General features: G+C 39.7%; 1 protein-coding gene across 7 annotated transcripts in view; it reads right to left on the bottom strand.

Annotated features, from left to right (window-relative positions):
* Patj (PATJ crumbs cell polarity complex component) overlaps positions 1–21997 on the bottom strand; it is a 314603-nt gene that overhangs the window by 236813 nt on the left and 55793 nt on the right. For all 7 annotated transcript variants that reach the window (XM_075944778.1, XM_075944774.1, XM_075944777.1 and 4 more), the window contains exons 15-16: positions 12932–13066; positions 3074–3235 (exon numbers count right to left, since the gene is read on the bottom strand). In XM_075944778.1, the coding sequence (XP_075800893.1) occupies positions 3074–3235; positions 12932–13066 (297 nt within the window). The remainder of the gene's footprint in view (positions 1–3073; positions 3236–12931; positions 13067–21997) is intronic.

Below are 21997 nucleotides of genomic sequence, written 5' to 3'. Positions count from 1 at the left end.
AAATGATGATGGCACATGTGGAATCATGTGCTATGGCATACATGTGGAGGTTAAAGGACAACTCAGTAGACTCAGTTCTCTCCTTCTATCTTCCATGGGATATAGGATCGAAACCTGACGAACCATTTCACCCACCTAGGAAAAGATATTTTAAAAAGAAAATACTTCCATCTTCCAAGAGGCTAATATTATGATAAGTAGAATATTGGTGCACACTCACCAATCAGTGAGAATCAGAAGTGTTGCTATTCCACCTAACCAGACACTTTAACAACACAAGATGTTACTGGAAAGATGTGTTAGCAGTTAAGAACACTTGCTGCTCTTCCAGAGGACCCAAGTTCTGTTCCCAGCACCTACACAGTGCAGCTCACGTTTGCCTGTAACTCTAGCACCAGTGGATATAACACCCTCTTTTGACCTCAAAGGGCATACACTTGGCATATGCTCACAAAGACACACATATGTACACACATAAAATAATATTTTTTATAAAAAGAATATGATAGTTTCAGGAGAAATGAAAAACAGAGAACAATGGAAGAGAAGTCAAAATTTCAAGAGATCATATTTATCAAAGCCCAAGTTTTACAATGTCATGGCACACTAGGTGCATGTTCCACACCAACCTGGACTATGTCACTCTGATATATCAATTCTGCATAACTCCAATCTATAGAACAGAAAGCAATCAGCTAACAGGCAGCAATGTCGGCATTTGGCATGTTCAAGCTGTTGTTCACCCCTGTGCAGTATGATGAATAGGAGCACAGAGTCAGCAAGCTGGGTTGATGATTTACACCTGACAGAATTAAACTAAAGGTATTTTTATCTAGCATCATAAGTAAGATACCACACATACTTCACTTTATTAAGAGTAGTAGAAGTCACAAAGTATCTCAAGAGTCCCATCCTTAAAAATTATGGTCTTTTGTTTTGAGATAGGACTTTATTATGTAGAGTTCCTGGATGGCCTGGAACTTGAACTAGGTTGGCCTTGAACTCAGAGTTCTGCCTGCCTCTGCCTCCCAAGTATTGAGATTAAAGACATATGCCACATCAATTTTTTTCTTCTTTTACATTAAAACATGAATCAGCCAGGCATAGAGGTACACATCTATAATGTCAGCATTGGAGAGAAAAAGGCAGGATTATGAGTTCAATTCAAAACCAGACTTGGGATAAAAGCCAGTCCTTGGCTAATCTGGACTATACAGTGAACCTTGTCAGAAGGGGTGAGGGAAGGCTGGCAATCAAGAATAGTTCATATGTATAGTATAGAATAAAGGCCAACATGAGATTAGAAAGAATTTTAAGAAATGACATGTGTTCCAAAAGAGCTGGCCAACTTCTTGAAAAAGCAAGATACATCCATGCTAAAGGATCTATAGCACAGCAGTTCTAGATTTTTCTGGTAATTTAGACAATCAGAAACAAAGACATTGGACAGGAAGCATCAGGAATATCACAACTAACATTCATGGAGCTCTTACTTGATGTGGAAAGTCCTTCTGTATATGCATTGCTTTTATTGGCTAATAAATAAAGCTGTTTCGGCCAATGGTTTAACAGAGTAAAGCCAGGCAGGAAATCAGAACAGAATATATATATATATATATATATATATATATATATATATATATATATAGAGAGAGAGAGAGAGAGAGAGAGAGAGAGAGAGAGAGAGAGAAAGAAAGAGAGATAGGTAGAGTCAGGAAGACGCCAGAACATAACTTTACCCGGTAAGCCACAGCATCATGGATCATGGCGATACACAGATTAATAGAAATGGGATAATTTAAGATGTAAGAGTTAGTTAATAAGAAGGTTGAGCTAATAGGTCAAACAGTGTTGTCATTAATATAGTTTCTGTGTGATTATTCGGGTCTGGGCACCTGGGAAGGAAAGAGCAGTCTCCTACACCACTTGCAGTCAAAATGCTAAGAGCTTGGCATATATTATTTTATTTCCTTCTCATATAAGCTCTTGAGTGTTCTAAGTTTTGTGAACAGTACCATTTATCTTAGTTTCTTCTCTACAACTTTGATGAGATGAGACATCATGACCAACACAACTTATAAAAGAAGAGTTTATTTAGAGTTTACAATTTCAGAAGGCGAAAAAGCCATGAATATCATGGTGGGGGAACAGTAGATATGGAACTGGGGCAGTAGCTGAGAGTTTACATCTTGATCCACAAGCATAAGGCAGAGGGAGAGAGAGAGCTAACTGACATTATTCTGGGATTTTGAAACTTCTAACCCAATCCCCAGGGACATATCTCTTCCAACAAGTCCACACCTCCTAATCCTTCCCAAACAGTTCTGCCAACTGTGGACCAAGCATTCAAACAAATGAGTCTATTGGGGCTATTCTCATTCAAACCACCTTTCATTCCAATAGGAACAGAAGTCAAGGTTATCTACTCAAAGATGCACAAAGTATATAGGAAGTTCATACAACTTCAAAGATGAACTCAGTTGAATTGAGTTAAAGGAAAGGTCCCACATTAAACTGCTTGTGTCTGGAAAGGAGGGAAGTGGCATAAAGATGAGGCTCCAAAGGACATGTGGTGACAGCACATACCTTCATAGTTCCTTCCCAGATTACAGCACTCCTAAAACAAGACATCTAACAGCAGAGGAAGTGCCAGTCCATATTCTGATTCTTTTGCATTTATGTTAGCTTCTAAACTCACATTGAAACTTACAGAATTCTTCATATTTTTAAGGTTCTCAGACTAAGGGGAAGACTAAGATAGTCAATATTTACCAACACCACAACTTTGTTATGATAAAATAAGTTGAAACAAAAGTCAAACAGAAGCCATGAATCCAGACAATTAGTTTTAAAAGTAGTTGCTTTTAAATCAGACTGATATACATCAGTGTCTTAACATTTTCAGGGAGTTCTAGAAATCCAGATGTAAATTCAAAATTTGAAATATTTCGCACTGTTGCTTAGTCAAATAAAAGAGCAGAACAGAGCAGGGGCCCCTCTTTATACTGTAACCCCTCTTTGGAGTGCCCCTGATAAAAGGACACACATAATCAACACACACAGCCCTTTATACCTCTGCCTCAAGAAGAGATGGTTCCATGGTTCTCGGCTCATCAACTGAGGCCTCATCATCAAACAGCCGGCGACAGCAAACCAACGTAAATGGTGGAGGCACTTCCTTAAGAAAGGAGACTGCTTCTCGGCGAGACCTCCCATAGAGCTGCACACCATTGACCTAGGATGACAAGGGCTGTCAGCTGTGAACAGGTGGAAAATTAAAAAGCACCAAAAAGACATTTCATTGTTCCTGTAAACAAAGGGCCAAAATTAAACATATTATTTTATCAACAGCTTAAATCATCTAAATTAAGGATGGATCTTGATTTAAAAAAATATGGCTGAAACTCAACAGAAATGGGGAGAATAAAGTACAAAATGTATGCTGGGCAGCACTATTCTTGTATAAAAGATCTAATGCTTCCCGTCTCTGAGGTTTCTCCTTTACGTAATCTACTACTGTATTCTTCTGGCTTCCCTTCACTCCTCCTTAAATGCTCTGACTGTCCCTGCCATCCTCTTCATATCCATTTCCTTCTGTGTTGTCATTATATGTCTGTTTGCCATCAACATGTGGCCATATCAAGGATACCCAGCAGCTGGAGTTTACTGTGAGTCAGAGCACTCTTCCTCAGCCCTCATCAAGAGCATCACCTTAGTAAATGCTTCTATGGGAAGAGGAGGGTGTCCCCAACACCACTTCCATTCCCCTACGCTGAACTAGTACAACATCACAGAAGTGTTCAGTGCCCAAGTTAGTTCACATGAGTGCTCCCTATCTCTCAAAAGGATAAGTCTATCTTGTTAATGATTAATCCCTATCACCAAACATCATATATATATTGATACATAATGATATTTTGGACGAAAGAAAATTTAGAAATCTAGATTTGAGTGTATTGCTATTCTTACATGTGGCTTTAGCTCAAAGTTCTCTCAGTTCTATCTGCAAGTCACTGAGAGTGGCCCGTTTGCTATTCCTAAAAGCTAAAGAAGAAGGAATACACTCCAGCCAACAATAGTCTCTTTGGATCTCTTCTGCCTTCCTAAGAGGAAATGGCAGGAATTTAGTATTAGTGGTATTTCTACTGTGGCATCAGTCTCTCAAAGGTGAGCACTAATGCTCAGATAACAGGCAGGACTGGCTATACAGGGGCCACCCTTTCCACAGATCTGCCACTGTACTAGGGATAACAGAGGATACTGTGTTGCTGAAAGCACCCTATCAACCCTTTCAGCAGTGGGTAGTGGCTGGAGTAAGTGGTCCCTAGGAACCACTCTCTAGTCTGTGACACATCCAGCACTTAGAGCCATCAATCGGACACATCATCCTGTCTCTTAATTATTCAGACACATTCTAAAAACAGTAACAACAAAAACCCCAGAGAATCCCAACCTCTCTGCCCCTTTCCACCTCTCTCAGGTCATCATGAGTATGAAGAAATGTAGGGAACAGCCACCCCAAGAGTTAGCAGTCTTCCATGGAAGAATTCAAGCCAACCTTTATGCAGAAAGGGTAGGGAGCTATCACTGCTTACATCATATCCACAGTGCCAGCCCATGAAATAAGCACAGAAAGTTCTAGAGTTAGCTGGACAGTAGCCTCTACCAAATATAAAAAGAGATAAAATGGAAGCAGTAACTCTACCTAGATACAATTATTAGTCTGTGCTTCAACAAATTAGAAAGTCACTTTTCAGGTTTCTATCTCAGAGTACCTTTAAATATTTATTTAGTTCATTATTTATTCATTTGAATTGTCTCCACTTATTATAGCAGTGCCTGGTAGTCCTTTTCACTACCTACTGCTAAAAACACTGGTCCTATTCCCATTACTAGCTCCTAGCTAAGGGATTTATGGCTGCTGTAAATAGCTGTTCTGGGCTGAGACTTGGCATGGTCCTCTAACCCAAAGCTTATTTGTGTTTCTGGTTTTAAGCACTAGGAAGTACATTAAACACACTGTGGGTGGGAGGAAGAAAAATGAAGAGGAGGGAGGCAGGGTAAGAGCAGGAGAGGGGATGGGAGAAACCAACCAAAAGTTTATGTGGTCAACTTCAAAGATTTGTATGTCTACACTCACTTACTCAGAAGCCGATTTTATTTCAAACTTCACAATATCTCTAACAATCCTTCAATCTGAGATCCTTTTTAAGTACCATCAAGTCATAACAATGTCAATTTGTTGATTAGAAAATGCACAAGTGAGCAGAGGCTTCCTGAGCACTCACTTTACACATGAGCTTGTTAATGTGTCTGCCGAATTGACAACAGCCAATCCTCCTTGTGACAGAAGCCTTTACAGTTTATATGAATGGCGGCTTTTTAGACTTTCTCACAAGTGGAGGAAGATGAAGAAATCAAGTTTTCAATATGTTAAATGCATGCCCAGGGACACATGCAAGCCTGTGACAAATCCAGAATCCAAGGATTCAAAGCACATCTCTGCTATTCAATCTAGTAATCTAGGCTTCTTTCTGTGTCTCAACTTTTTGTTTTGTTTTGTTTTTTTTTAAAACAGAAATCTACACTTTCTATGTCAAACTATTGAGGCCATGAATAACACTCAGAGCAGGACACTTGCCTCCCATGTACAAGAGCAGGTTAAAACAAATGAACGAGGAAAAAATAGACCAGGTTTACAAAAACATGTACCTTTGTGTGCTAAGGTAAAAAAGTCATTATACTCCCACCCCCAAAATCTTTACACTCCTTTTATAGCACTCTGTTTTTCGATGTAGACGCCCACAGTAATCTAACAGAGATATCTGTTGATGGGGTGAAGGTGGAGCTACACTATGCCTGATCTATTCTAACACATTCAACACTGCTCTAACATCACACACTAAGTACTTTATACTCTGGGTCACTGACTCCCACATGCAAAAGTATTCACTGGTAAACTTAGCTAGATACACCTTTCCACCTAGAACTAACCTAAATTAACTAACCCGATTTTATTCCATCTGCATCTCTCAAATATCTCGTTTCTCAATAACTAATAATTACATATCACAGCAATGTTCTCCACTCCACAGATTGTCTCAAAGTTATGACCATGCCTTGCCAATCAGAATAGACATGATCTTAGGACCAGAAACAATGCCTCAGTTATGCAGTAAAGTTTATAACATAAATCTTCCAAATGCAGTGCAAGGCCACTACCTTCAGTGATCTAAAAATAACTACTTTCCCCCATAAAGAATGATGAATATTTGAGAAAATGGATATGTTCAATCTGACTTAAATAACACAGAACATCCTCTCTTATCAAAACAACATAGCCATTAATAGGTATAGTCTATTCAACAAATGGTGCTGCCAAAACTGCATTTCTACCCACAAAAGAATGAAATTAGACACTTATTTTTCACCCTGTACAAAAATCATTTCAAAGCAACAAAGGCCTTAATCTTAAATATGAAACACAGAAATGTCTAGAAGAAAACATGCAAACATTCAAGATATTGGATTAGGGAAGAACTTTTGAATAGAACACCAATAGCATGTCAACAAAAGGGATGGCATCAAAGTCAAAGGCTTATGAAAAGCAAAGGAAATAAACAGGAGCGCAAACAGAGCCTAGAGAATGGGAGAACATCGTTACCAGCTACACTTCAGAGAAGGGGCTAATAATACAAACTTTACAAATAATTGTAGAAATTAAAAGCCAAGGAAATTGCTAATCAGTACAAATGAATAGATTTTTTTAAAAAAGAAACATGATGGCCAATAATTTTTGAAAGCATTCACTATCCCTAGTCATCAGGGAAATGGAAACTACAGAATGACTATCTTCAAAATTTCTAACAACTCTTGAAGAGGATGTGGGTTATTCACTTTGGTGGGGAAACAAGTTAATACGCCATTGTAGAAATCAGTTTGGAGGATTCTCAAAATTAAAATTGAACTACCATATAACCCCACTATTTCATTCCTGGATAAATACCCAGAGAATTTCATACCCTGTCAAAGAGATATTTGCAATTCTATGACCACTACTACTTTATTCACTATAACACAGAAATAGAACATAGTTGTCCAACAATAGGTAGATAGATAAGAAGAGCAAATGCATATATAAGATGGAATGCTATTCAACTTTTAAAAAAAATGTAATCATAAAATTTGAAGGAAAATGAATGGATTTAGAATGTATGATATTAAATAAGATCACACGATCTCAGAAAGAAAAAAAATGGATGTTCTCCCCGATATGTGAGATCTAGCCAACAATACATGTATATAGATTTTTAAAAGACTTACATGTAGGTACACTATAACATATAGAAAAAAATAACAAAAAGGGACACATACTAAGACATGAGAAAGGACCAAATGGAGAGAATAGACATGAGTCATAAAAGAGAATATAAAGTTAATTGTTTTTCTAATTCTAACTCTGTCGTGGGTTTTTAGTTTCTGGTAATGGATAAGTGCCTAAAAATGTATTCAATAGTGAAATTGCAAAATTCAATGTGAAGCTACACAGCTTCATATCCAAAGAGCCAATCTAACTGTATAAGAATTTGTTGACCTTGAATCTGGTTAATTTTTGTGTATAACTCTTAATTTGCAAGTTTTTTTAAAATAAAGTTTATAATTGAAAAAAGACAAACAAATAAATCAATAAAATAAGAGTTGGTATTAAAAATAAGTTCACTGACAGAATACATGCCTAGCAACACAAGGTTCAATCTCCAATATAGATAGATAGATAGATAGATAGATAGATAGATAGATAGATAGATAGATAGATAGATAGATAGATAGATTGATGTGGGAGTGTCATCTATCTGTTGCTTTCATTGGTTAATTAATAAAGAAACTGCTTGGCCTTTGATAGGCCAGCCCTTAGGTGGGTGGAGTAGACAGAACAGAATTCTGGGAGAAAGAAAGCAGAGTCAGGCAGATCTCCTCTCCAAGATGGACGCAGGTTAAGATCCTTTCTGGTAAGCCACCACTTTGTGGTGCTACACAGATTATTAGAAATGGGTTAATCTAGATATGAGAGTTAGCCGGTAAGAAGCTAGAACTAATGGGCCAAACAGTGTTTAAAAGAATACAGTTTCCGTGGTGGCGCACGCCTTTAATCCCAGCACTCGGGAGGCAGAGGCAGGTGGATCTCTGTGAGTTCGAGGCCAGCCTGGTCTACAAGAGCTAGTTCCAGGACAGGCTCCAAAGCCACAGAGAGACCCTGTCTTGAAAAACCAAAAAAAATACAGTTTCCGTGTAATTATTTCGGGGCATAAGCTAGCCATGCGGGAGCCAGGGCAGCCGGAACACAGCCCACCGCTCCACTCACAACAGATAGATAAGCGGCCAAGTAATTTACTAAATCTTACAATAAGATTCTAAAACCTTGTTGTCCTGTAGCATGAATTCTAATTTGTCTTAATAATAAAAACTCAGAGTCAATTATCAGGGGTGAAAGTTGAAGGATCAGAGAAGCAGAGAGGCCAGTCACTAGAGAGTACCTACCTCTATCAATGCTTAGACTGAAGAGGCAATCCTGCCTCTATGAAATCCTCAAACTGCATCTGAGTTCCTGTCTCCTCCAGCCTTATAGTCCTCTCATCACCCAGCCATATTCCTTCCTGTCTCCACCTCCCTAGTGCTGGGCTTAAAGGCATATGATCCCAAGTACTAGGATTAAAGGTGTGAGCCATCTGGCTGTTTCTCTTTTGGACTAGATAAATTTTGTGTAGTCCAAAGTGGCCTTGAATTCATACAGATCCATCTGCCTCTGCCTCCCAGTGCTGGGATTAAAGGTGTGTGCCACCACTTCCTGGCCTCTGACTAACTAGTGGCTTAGCTCTGCACTCTGATATTCAGGCAAGCTTTATTTGTTAAATCATAAACGAAATGTCACTACATCCTCCCATATTTAAGACAGAAGATTATAAACGTTAATATCATTCAAAAATTCAATTCAGCATTTCTCACAGCACACTGCTTTAGGTAGGTGACAACTACTAACTGCAGGAGCAGACAGCCTGTGTGTCATCTTATCATTTCACTTTGATCAAACAAAATCTGAAAAATTTCTAAAATCAGGAACCAGGACTACTAAGTCAATTTATTAAATCCACCCCTGTAGTCTGAATGTGAACTATTCCCCATAGGTTTCTGTGTTTGAATACTTGGCCTCCAGATGGTAGGGGTGTTTGGAGGTTCTAGAACCTTTGAGAGGTGGGGTCTCACTGGAGAAAGTGGGTCACTGGTTATGGACATTGAGGCTTCCTAACCTAGCCCATTTCCTGTCCCATCTGTGCTTCCTTGACTGCAGGTGCAAAGTGGGCAGCTGTCTCATGCTCCTGCACCATAGCTGTCGCACCGTGATGGACTGTATCCCCTCAAACTGTAAGCCGTAATAAACCTTATTCCCTAAAATGCTTCTTGTTGAAGAATTTATCATGACAACGGGAAAAGGAACTAACACACTAGGGCTTCTTGTGTTTCATCTGGTTCCCTGAGACAGTACTTTGTCATATGGCTCAGGATGGATTTAAACTACCATTCTCGTTATCTCTTTGAGGGACACAGGAAGTAGAGTGATGGAGTGAACAGTCAGTGAAATGAGAGGAAACACAAGGAAAGGTATTATTCGGTCACTAGTTCATTAGGAAGCTGGGAAAGTCAGTGTCACTTTCTCTTATTTCTAAGAAATGTTAGGTTTGTGTGCTATGTTAGTGGTAGATCTACCATTAACTACTACTTAACTCTCTCAAGAAGACACCAGATTTTTAAACTGTAGATCCAACCCTATATGTGTAATTAATGTATTCCTATATCAATAGTAAAGAGTTTCAGAATGCACAATAAGCACAAATTAATTTAAAAATTGAACCTATAATGAATCGAAGCTTTTTTCCCCCTGGCAATACTTGTCCATCACAGGAGCTCACTGTGGCCTTGGCTGTGAACATACAATATGCAATGGACTATGCATGCCACCATAACACAATCCTAACAAATATCGCTTAGAACAGTAGCTCAGAATGGAAACTGTGCTGTTATTAATCACACTGTTTTTAATTATAGAAATGTAAAGTTTTTGGGAAATACACTTGAACACACTGGCACAGGGAACCCCTTCCTAAACATAACCCCAGCAGCGCAGACATTGAGAGAAACAGTTAATAAATGGGACCTACTGAAACTGAAATGCTTCTGTAAAGCAAAGGACACAGTCAACAAGACAAAATGACAACCTACAGAATGGGAAAAGATCTTCACTAACCCCACTCAGACAGAGGTCTGATCTCCAAAATATATAAAGAACTCAAGAAATTGGACACCAAAAGAACACAAATCCAATAAATAAAAAGAAATGGAGTACAGACCTAAACCGAGAACTCTCAACAGAGGAATCTAAAATGTCTAAAAGACACATAAGGAAATGTTCAACATCCTTAGTCATCAGAGAAATGCAAATCAAAACAACTCTTTGAGACTACATCTTACACCTGTAAGAATGGCCAAGATCAGAAACACTGATGACAGCTTATGCTGGAGAGGTTGTGGGGAAAAGGGAACACTCTGCATTGTTGGTAGGAATGCAAGCTGGTACAACCCCTTTGGATGTCAGTGTAGCGATTTCTCAGAAAATTAGGAAACAACCTTCCTCAAGACCCAGTAATACCACTTTTGGGTATATATCCAAAGGATACTCAATCATGCCACAAGGACATGTGGTCAACTATGTTCATAGCAGCTTTGTTTGTCATAGCCAGAACCTGGAAACAACCTAAATGCCCTCAACCAAAGAATGGATAAGGAAAATGTAGTACATTTACAAAATGGAGTACTACACAGCAGCTTGAATTTTGCAGGAAAATGGATGGAGTTAGAAAACATTATTTTGAGTGAGGTAACCCAGACACAGAAAGACAATTATCACATGTACTCACTCATAGGTGGTTTTTAAACATAAAGCAAAAAAAAACCAGTCTACAAACCACAATTCCAGAGAACTTAGACAACAATGCAGACACTAAGAGAGACTTACATAGATCTAATCTACATGGGAAGTAGAAAGTATAAAAAGACCAGATCTCCTGAATAAATTGGGAGTATGGGGACCTTGGGGGGGGGGGGTTGAAGGGGAGAGGCAGGGAGTGGAGCAGAGAAAAATGCAGAGCTCAATAAAAATCAATTAAAAGAAATGGGAGCTGAAAAGCATCGTACATCAAGTTGCTTGTCAGATAACTGTTAACAAAGGGGGAAAATAGCAAATACACATACACTTGTTGACATGCATGTCAAATATATCTCTTCATTTAAGCCAGGTATATAGAAGCTCACAGTTTTGAATGTGCTCCGTCTTGACTAAAGGTCAGAGAGTTCAGACCTATTCTTGCTCTTCAAGGATGAGCAACAAGACGTTTGACCAAGGGTGTGACTACTGGATGCCTTACTCTTCAAAGACCAGTAAATAGGATATTTTGACTTAGGGCATGATTACCAGGTGTTTTGAATGTAAAAATATAATTATGCTTGCTTGTTCTTTGTATCATGGAAGTCTTATGCCCTCCCCGTTTGACTGGGGTGTGTAAGGACTGTGAGTAATAACTCACTTTTTGAGGAAGAAGAAGAAGAAAGAAGAAGAAGAAAGAAGAGGAAGAGGAAGAGGAAGAAGAAGAAGAAGAAGAAGAAGAAGAAGAAGAAGAAGAAGAAGAAGAAGAAGAAGAAGAAGAAGAAGAAGAAGAAGAAGAAGAAGAAATGTAAAGTTTTAGCTGTGGATTATAGCTCAGTGGGCTGAACACTGGCCTAACATATTAGAGGTCCCAATTTCATTCCCCATGCCACCTAAAATGGGGATTGGAGGTACACAGGCCTAAAATATAATGGTTTAATTATTTTCCTGCCATAATTCCTCAGCCTGTAAATGTCAAATTAGTACATGTCGACATCATATTACATTAAAACGTTTGATTTTTAAATTACTGTTTGGGCTGTTGACTTGAGCATTAAAAAATTGTTAAATGAATTTTGGCTTGGGATAAAGACAGAATTTTTAAATTCTGAAATAGTCCTAAAAATCTGCCATTTTTTCTATGTATTTAGGCAAAACAACATACTCAGTATTGACAATTATAAAATCCAAATGTTGATCAGATCTGTAAAACACTGAAGATGCTCTGCTCCTGCCATACCAGAGTCAGCCAAGATTTATATGAAATCTTGTTCTTTATCTGAAAGCCAGCAAGCATGTCCATCTCAGTATGCAAAACAGCATCCATCTTTATTTAATAAGTGACAAAAATACGTGTGTGCCAAAGAATTCTGCCCTAAATCTACTTAGGCTGACAAGACAATTGGTAGCCTAAAAGAGACCATGGGAATCAGCATTACAAAGAGGGAAATCCCAAGGGAATAATCTTAAAGCTACATGCAAGCCTGAAGTTGTTCAACCCTAATAATCCTTACAGAAATAACCAACAGACCTGAAAATAAATATACTACATGTTGCCAACAAGACCATGGGGTTGGAAAGGTGGCAAGACAGTTAAGAGTATCCGTTGATTTTGTAGAGGACCCTAGCACCCAAAGCCCTATTCTGACATTCAAAGGCATTAGGCACGTACATAGTGCACATAAATACATGCGGGTAACACTCATATACATATATCAAACTTTTATGACAATCATTTAGACAAACATTTAAAATGATGCTCAAAGGCCTTAACAACTAGAGAAAAGTACATTTAAAATGTGGTATATACTTTGTGTATTAACTAGTAAGCTGTTGGCATTTCTCATTATAAATGGCTCCCATTACATTGGCATTGGTGGCATTGTCAATTGGTGAACACATTTTCCTAGAACTTAAAATTATTGCCATGCATTTTTCTTCTCCTTCATGTTTTACCTCAAGAAGCTCATCTTCCGGCTGTAGGAGATTTAGGGAATCCACTGGACCACCAGGAACAACTGAAGAGATATAATGGTGTCCATCAAAGGAATCCACTTCCACACCAAGTCTCAGAGTGTGGATAGGCAGCAGCTGCAGGAAGCACAGAGCAATGACATCAAACAAACAGGGACAGGACAGGTATTAATCAACCCCCAGTTAGGTGTCATTTAGACACTGAAACCCCACCTCTTAGAACCAATAACTAAAATTCTAAATGACAAAACAGGGGGGAAAAAAACAGAAATTGAAGTTACGAAACCATTGCTTTTCCTATTCTCCAGCGCTTCCCTTCAGTTTCTGAGAATGGAGACAAAAAGCAAACAAAAGAGCCTGCCTTCAAGTCCTAGTTCCAGATTCCCCACACTTCCTAGAGTCCCCAGTATATATGCTGTGTGTCACTGTTCTAAGTGTTCCCCACCCCAAGACATCCCAACTCCCCTTTATTTGCTAATTAACCTCCACTTACACTTTACTACCAAAATAATAAAACCTTCAAGAATCCCGTTAATGAACATCCAAGTGAGGTCAGGACTATACTGAACACATCTCGATCTTAGCACAAGCACACTGATTATAATTCTCTTCTTTCTCTCTGTTTCCTGAGGCAGGGATCAAACTCAGAGCTTTGGAAATGGTAGGCAAGAACTTTACAACTGAGCTGTAGCTCCAGTTCTTGTTTGTTTGTTTGTTTGTTTTGTTTTAACATAGGGTCCCATGTAACGCAGGATGGCTTCAATTCACAATCCTCTGGTCTTTACCTCTCAAGTGCTACAGGTGGGTACCAGCACACCCACAAACGATCCTATTTTCTTAATTGCCCAGAACATTGTCAGGCGCTGAAGATGATGCATTGGATGCTATGTGAACATTACTGATTTTGGGGAAGACAATCATTTCTACTCTGGGACTGCTTCTATTCAGTTTGAAGGGCTCTTGTGGGCTATAGCATGAGTCATTGTTGAAAGACTCAGTGTCAGGAAGATGAGAATCTTAGCTGCATTCACCTTGATTGTCTATAAAACTCTGGGACATTCACCATAGCTGCCTAAATTCAAAGGTGGTAAACACTATGCTATGTTTTACATTCTCTTGATCAACAGTCTGCTTATCTACACAGCGGGGCCACCTCTAATTATTCTACATAAGGAGATAATCCTCTACAGGTAGCAATGCATCCTCAGTTTCCCTGTTGTCCCTTCATCCCTCAATCGCTGCCTCCCTTTACTTATCTGTTCTAAGCACCCAGAGTTGCATAGGACTTGCTTCAGCCTCCACCTGGGGCTCACTTTCATCAAATGACAGCCACGCGGAGAGATGGGAAGTGGCACGCAGTTCAGCTGACAAATAGTTCACAATAGGCACAAGGGACTAGACCTATAGCCCTCAGACTAGCTTTCCAAAAAAGAGTTCCTCTTAACTACCAATCTCTCTTCTAGCACCCTACACGAAGAGCTGGATTGCTTCTGACTACTACTCTCCGTCCTGTGATTGCTCATGGCTGCCACACCACTCTCTTGTGTAGTCACTATCAAATCACTTCTACGAAGGTAGGAGCTGGGTTGCTTCCATAGTTCATTCAGCAGAGGTGAAGCCAAGACTCTCAGATAAATGTTTCTGTAAAATGTTTCCCAACCAATCCACGGGTACCGCCTTCCTTTCCATTGTGAGCCATATATCATGAAACAGAGTCGTGTTTCTCAGAGACCAACTCCCGTGGGTGCTGGAACTATCTTGCATAAGATTATGAAAGCAGATTATTCAATTTCCAGAAATTCTGAAAGCCAGCTGTCAAATGTGGCCTTCAAATTATGTTGTATAAAATTGCAATTAAATCATATTAAAAATAAATGTAATAAGTACTCAAAGTCATAACTTTCTAATTATTTATTATATTTTATTATTTTATTTCCCCAAGGTGATGTATATCTGAAAGACATAAATATTTCAACACCTCAGAGAATACCAATCAGGTGGACAATTGAGGCAAAGTGGTAGATGAAATAGCTGGTTTGTTTAGTTGCTAAGCACAGCTGGGACAGGTCCTTGCCCTGCAGAGGAGCCTGTGTGACAATAAAGTGATTCTTGTGAGCAGCTTTCCAATTCAGTGATCAGTGATGCCATTTGGCAGCTGAGAGCTGGCCAGGACCAGAGTATGTATGCCACAGATATCAGTAAATGTTGCAAACTAGGGTGTCCTCATTCTCTTTCTGGGGGCTAGAAACTGTTACATCACCAATCTACCATAGATCTAGGTTATACTTCTAGGCTGTATACTGCATGTCAGGCATTGTGCAACAAGAAAAGCAAGGTGGATGAAAGGGAACAGCCTTGGCCTTCAGAAATAATATCACCAATGTCAGAGTGAATGACCAACCAGCCAACAGGTAGCATGATTCAAACAAGCCTACCCAGTAAAGAATGCAAAGAATGAAACCAAGTATGACTGCTGGTGGTAAGCAAGTGTGTACTAATTCCAGCAAGTGCTGCAAGGACACACTCTGGGTCTCAATATAGGAACACAAGAGTTGGAGGTCGGTTCACAAATCTGGCCAGGTAGGCAAGTAGAGAAAGTGGCCTATGAGGAGACAGTTGAAAGATAAAATGAGCTAACTCTATGAACAGTCTGTTGGGGGCTCTTGTAGGAAGGGTAACTGTTAAATCTTCTATGTAAGCAAATGAGTAGATGATGTGATTATTTCTATATGGAAATAACTACCCAAATTTGACTATATATTAAAAAATGTTATCCATACAACAGAGACATATACTACATAACCCATCAAAGGTAAAGAATAAAAAAGATAAAACAAGGGAAGTATTGCTAACATCCCTTCCAGCCCCCTCCAAGTACTGATCTATTCAACTAGTGGATTCCATCCCCCACCTCCATGGGACACTGAAGACAAGACAGGAGTGGATCAGAACAGACTCGTTCATGGCATCCCTGGCTCCCTTTTATGCTATTTTTTCAGATATCTGCACACTCCATAAGCTCTCTAGAAAACTTAATCTGCAAACAAAACACATGCTTCATCTTCAATCATGATGAACCAGAAATGATGTTTACAAAATCTGTCAATCTGGGGGAAATCTACCTACTATTAGTTCTGAATCTAAATGGAGTGCAGCTGGGTGTCTGGGACGTCATGTTCCACTGCTGCAGTCTTCTCTGCAGGAGCATAACTGTTTAATTACCTGTCCCATCTGAATTTAGCCGTCAAACAAATCAACCCTTTCATCTGTCTTTTAGTTGTCCATCCCTTCCGTACAGTGAGTTCGTAGGCAGAGCAGAAAATGCTAAGATGACAAGGAGTGGGTGCAGCAGATGATTGATTGTGTGCAGACACATTCCTTACCATGCTTTCTGATGCTTGTTCAATATGCATTTCCCAGGTCCTACTGAAAGTGACAAAGCTAATGAGTAGTGGAGTTCTCTTGATTCTGCCCTGACAGGTAAAGGGTATGAATAAGGAAATGTATCTGAGGAAGGTGTGACCAAAGGTTTACTGTCAAAGCTAAAATGATTAAGAAAAATGAGATTGAGAGAGCTGGAGTCTTTAGTCCTTAGTAGAGAAGCCTGTCACGAAGTAAACTATGGCACATGCATTTAGTAAAAGCTTGACTTTTAGGATCCTAAAACAAGACATCAAAATGGTCTTTCTCCACTGGAGAAAGAATTCTGGAAAAGACTGCTCCAAGGAGGTGACAATGGGGTGGGGGGAAGATATTTCCAGAGAACATTGAACTCAAAATAAAACAGAAAAGAACAGAAGGAAGACCAGGGTTGGTTCTCATCATATGCATACACACACTAAATGAAAGTATTAAATACTCATTGATGTTCAAAAGTAAGAAGTTACTAAATTTAGTAAAAAAAGAAACAAACATCCCAAGATGAAGGCTACATGTCTTCAAGAAGGAAGATGAACTTCATTCCCTTAGAAGTCATGCAAGCAATCAATCAATCCACTAGAGCAGCTCCTATTCAGTATTTGCTTATCTCTTCCCTTCTAAAATCTTAATTTTGAATATTCAGAAATATATACTATGTTAAAAATATTAACAACTCTTTTCAACGTACTCATACAAGTATGCGATCTGCTACTGTAGGTGTCACCTGGGCTACCTGCCTGGCCTGCCTGTCTGAGTTTTAATCACTGACCTGACACTGTACTTGAATCTCTCCTACCTTTGATCACAAAATATCTTCTTCTTATTCTGTTTATTTCTTCCAAATCCACTCTTCAAAATACAGTACAAATGGCAATCTCCCAATAAGCATTTTCCATCTGTCATAAGGAACTATCACCTCCTTCCTTCAGCAAGTATTAGGCATTTTAACAATACATCCAGAGTCATTCTCAACACAACACAAAAAAGATGAGACTGAAATCCCTTCCAGGAGGGGTGACAGGAATGCTCAATAATTAAGAACCGGGCTGTTCTTACAGAGAATTCAGATTTGGTTCCCAGAACCCACATGATGGCTAACAGCTGTCTGTAACTCTTGTTCCAGGGAATCCGATGCCCTCTTATGACCTCCATGGGGACTACAGGCATATGGTGCACAGATATACATGCAGGCAAAACTCTCATGCACAAAATAAAATTAAGTTTAAATTTTTGGAAATTTTGAAAAACTTTAAAAAATTATCTTCTCTATAATCTCAAGACTTGGAAGGCAGAAACAGGAGGATCATAAATTTGAGGGCTGTCTGGAACACAAAGAGTTTGAGACCAATCTTAGCTACATACATTGGGGTGGCTCTAAAAGGAATTGGAGAGGGGTGAAAATGATTAAAATGTATTCATTATATGAAATTTCCAAAGAATTAATAAAAATGTTATTTTTTAAAAATGATTCTGGGTGGTGGTGGTGCATGCCTTTAATCCCAGCACTTGGTAGCCAGAGGCAGAAGCTCTGTGAGTTGGAGGTCAGCCTGGCCTACAAGAGCTAATTCTAGAACAGGAATCAAAACTACAGAGAAACCCTGTCTCGAAAAAGAATGAACGAAAGACAGACAGACAGACAGACAGACAGACAGACAGACAGACAGAAAGAAAGAAAGACAGACAGACAGAAAGAAAGAATTTTATAGACTTAGAATATGATAACCCATGGCTTGCTTACTAATTCTCCCACTCACTAGTTACAGACACCTTTTAGAGGTTCTTGGTGGCAGTTGTGTTGTTTAGTTTTTAAGAAAGGCTTGTCTCTAACTCCTGTCTCTACCTCCTATGTGCTGGAACTATAGGCAGGCACCACCACAGCCTGTTCATGTGGTGCTAGGAACAGAATCCACGGCTTCATGAAGGTTTGGCAAACAGCTGACCAACAGAACTAGACCACTATCTGTTTTGTTTTGTCAGGATTTTATTTTTTATACTTTATTTTCTGAGACAAGGTTCTACCTTTGCAGCCTAGGAAGACCTAACTCCTATTTCTTCTTCCGCTGTCTCCAAGAGAGGATATTGCAGGTATGTGCTTATGAACTTTGGGAAGATACTTTGCCTATCAGATGCTCAATTTCCCCATATGAAAAATGAGAAAATCACACTGCACACCAGGAGGAGAAACATCTTTTAAAGCAGAGACATGACCATGGCAACCGCACAATGGTACTGCTGCAGCCCCTAAAGACCCTAGAACATCCACCATCTTAAAAATGTGTTTGCTCCACAGGAGACCACTTCCTACGTATAACACCAGCAGCACAGACATTAAGAGCATCATTGAATAAATGGGACCTCCTGAGACTGAGAAGCTTCTGTAAAGCAAAGGACACTGTCACTAAGACAAAAGGCAACCCACTGACTGGGAGAAGATTTTCACCAACCCCGCAACAGACAAAGGTCTGATCTCCAAAATATATAAAGAAATCAAGAAACTAGACCGTAAAAGGCTAATCAACCCAATTATAAAATGGGGCACTGAGCTGAACAGAGAATTCTCAATAGAAGAAGTTCAAATGGCCAAAAGACACTTAAGGTAATGCTCAACTTCCTTAGCAATCAGGAAAATGCAAATCAAGACAACTTTAAGATATCATCTTACACCTGTCAGAATGGCTAAAATAAAAAACACCAATGATAGCCTTTGCTGGAGAGGTTGTGGATAAAGGGGTACACTCATCCATTGCTGGTGGGAATGCAAACTTGTGCAACCACTTTGGAAAGCAGTGTGGCGGTTTCTCAGGAAATTTGGGATCAACCTACCCCTGGACCCGGCAATATCACTCTTGGGAATATACCCAAGAGAGGCCCTATCATACAACAAAAGTATATGCTCTACTATGTTCATAGCAGCATTGTTTGTAATAGCCAGAACCTGGAAACAACCTAGATGCCCTTCAATGGAAGAATGGATGAAGAAAGTATGGAATATATACATATTAGAGTACTACTCAGCAGTAAAAAACAAGGACTTCTTGAATTTTGCATGCAAATGGATGGAAATAGAAAACACTATCCTGGGGCTGGAGAGATGGCTCAATGGTTAAGAGCATTGCCTGCTCTTCCAAAGGTCCTGAGTTCAATTCCCAGCAACCACATGGTGGCTCACAACCATCTGTAAAGGGGTCTGGTGCCCTCTTCTGGCCTGCAGACATACATTCAGACAGAATATTGTATACATAATAAATAAATATTTAAAAAAAAAAGAAAACACTATCCTGAGTGAGGTAAGCCAGACCCCAAAAGAGGAACATGGGATGTTCTCACTCATATTTGATTTCTAGCCATAAATAAAGGACCTTGAGCCTATAATTCGTGATCCTAGAGAAGCTAAATAAGAAGGTGAACCCAAAGAAAAACATATAGGCATCCTCCTGAATAATAAGCTTCATCAGGCGATGAAAGGAGACAGAGACAGAGACCCACATTGGAGCACCAGACTGAAATCTCAAGGTCCAAATCAGGAACAGATGGAGAGAGAGCACGAGCAAGGAACTCAGGACCGCGAGGGGTGCACCCACACACTGAGACAATGGGGATGTTCTATCGGGAACTCACCAAGGCCAGCTGGCCTGGGTCTGAAAAAGCATGAGATAAAATCGGACTCGCTAAACATAGCAGACAATGAGGACTACTGAGAACTCAAGAACAATGGCAATGGGTTTTTGATCCTACTGCACGTACTGGCTTTGTGGGAGCCTAAGCAGTTTGGATGCTCACCTTACTAGACCTGGATGGAGGTGGGTGGTCCTTGGAGTTCCCACAGGGCAGGGAACCCTGATTGCTCTTGGGGCTGACGAGGGAGGGGGACTTGACTGGGGGAAGGGGAGGGAAATGGGAGGCGGTGGCGGGGAGGAGGCAGAAATGATAGATAGATAGATAGATAGATAGATAGATAGATAGATAGATAGATAGATAGATAGATAGATAGATAGATAGATAAAGTGTGTTTGCTCACTACAGAGGGAGGGGGAAACCACAAGTTCAGGCTTGCTGACTTAGGAAATATATTCGAGAGAGAATAAAGAGAATCTTTCAATTTGTTCAAGCTGGAGAAACGGGCCTGCTCTTTTTATTTTTTATACCCAAGGCATTATTGGTGCTCATTCATATGATACTGGACAGCCAGCAGAAAGTTCTAAGATGAGGCTAATGTTTTTCCTTACAGTACTGTGATCATCTTAATAGTAAACACTTGCCAAGAAAGCCATCGCTAAAAGGGCAGGATCCTCAGAAGCGGGAAAACCGCACTGGGGTCATGATTTACAGCTTCCTAGAAGCAGAGGAGCTAATGTTCAAGCCACTCCAAAGAGCTTCTACCTCACAGGAAAACCGTATCTATTATCACTAGCTGTCACACCTAAAGCTCTTGAATCTCCAAGGATGGCAATTGGGAGACAACCACCTACAGAAAGCCATAGACTGGCAAAACTTGCTTACAGCCTTGAAACCTGACCCTCCTGATGGAGGGTCACAAAATATTTAAGAAAATGAAAATGTCAACTATTTTAATTTAATCATTACTTTGCTTTGAGCATTATACACTGTATACATATACACCCCAGAAATAAAGATATTACATATCAATTGAAAATAGAATACAACTTGGAAAGTAGAAAGAACAAATTAGTCTTGTAAGAAAACAAAGAAAGATGAACACGATGACTATAGCATGATTAATAAAATCCCAGAGACAGAAATTGGGGTTCAACCTGAAGGTCAAAAAAGCAAAACAGCCAACCACTGGCTCTTACCTCCACCTCAGTCTGATATAGTGATCCTGCCTCCAGGAATCTCAGAAAGAAACTGTGTGTCAGAACTGTCTCTTCCCGTCTTATATTCCTCTCTAGTGCTGGGATCAAGGCATGCACCACTACCACCTGGTTTCTATGGCAAACCTGTGTGGCTCTGGGATTAAAGGTGTGTGTCACCACTGTCTGATCTGTAAGGTTGACCAGGGTGGCTGTTCTACTTTTTGAACTTCAGGCAAGCTTTATTTATTAAAATACAAATGAAATATCACTATGGGTGACGTTGGAAAACTATACATATTATTTCAATTTCCCTAACCCTGCTGTCTATTCTGAGTCTTAGGACATATGTTCCATGGAAGAAATTAAACTTTTTTTACAGCTTAAAAGTAAAAGTTTTATTAGAATACAAAAGGCAGAGTGGCAGTAGCCACTGGAAAGTGCGGTGGCAGCTCTAAGAAGCTCTCACAAGCTGCCCTGTGCTAGGCCATGCATTCGGCAACTGAGCTGTTCTGATTCCTGATGAATGGGTCATTTTCCTTGTTTATTTAACTGAGTATACAGAGCAACGAGTTTCATTACAGTACTGACTTTCTTTCATCTTTTCTTCTTGGGTCTCCCTGTGTATCCCAGCTTGGCCTGGGACACGAGGTAATCTTCTTGCCTCAGTCTCCCAGTGCTGTGCCATCCTCCCCAGTTCATTAAGGTATTTTCAAACATAGGGTACTATATTGTCTTCCTGCTTTGCTCGTCCTTCATGTCCCCTTTAAAAATCAGTAAGTTGGGCTGGAGGGATGGCTCAGTGGTTAAGAGCATT

The sequence above is a fragment of the Microtus pennsylvanicus genome, chromosome 13 (genome assembly GCF_037038515.1).
Source record: "Microtus pennsylvanicus isolate mMicPen1 chromosome 13, mMicPen1.hap1, whole genome shotgun sequence".
In the NCBI taxonomy this organism is placed as follows: domain Eukaryota; kingdom Metazoa; phylum Chordata; class Mammalia; order Rodentia; family Cricetidae; genus Microtus; species Microtus pennsylvanicus.
This window is presented reverse-complemented; position numbering and strand designations above follow the sequence as displayed.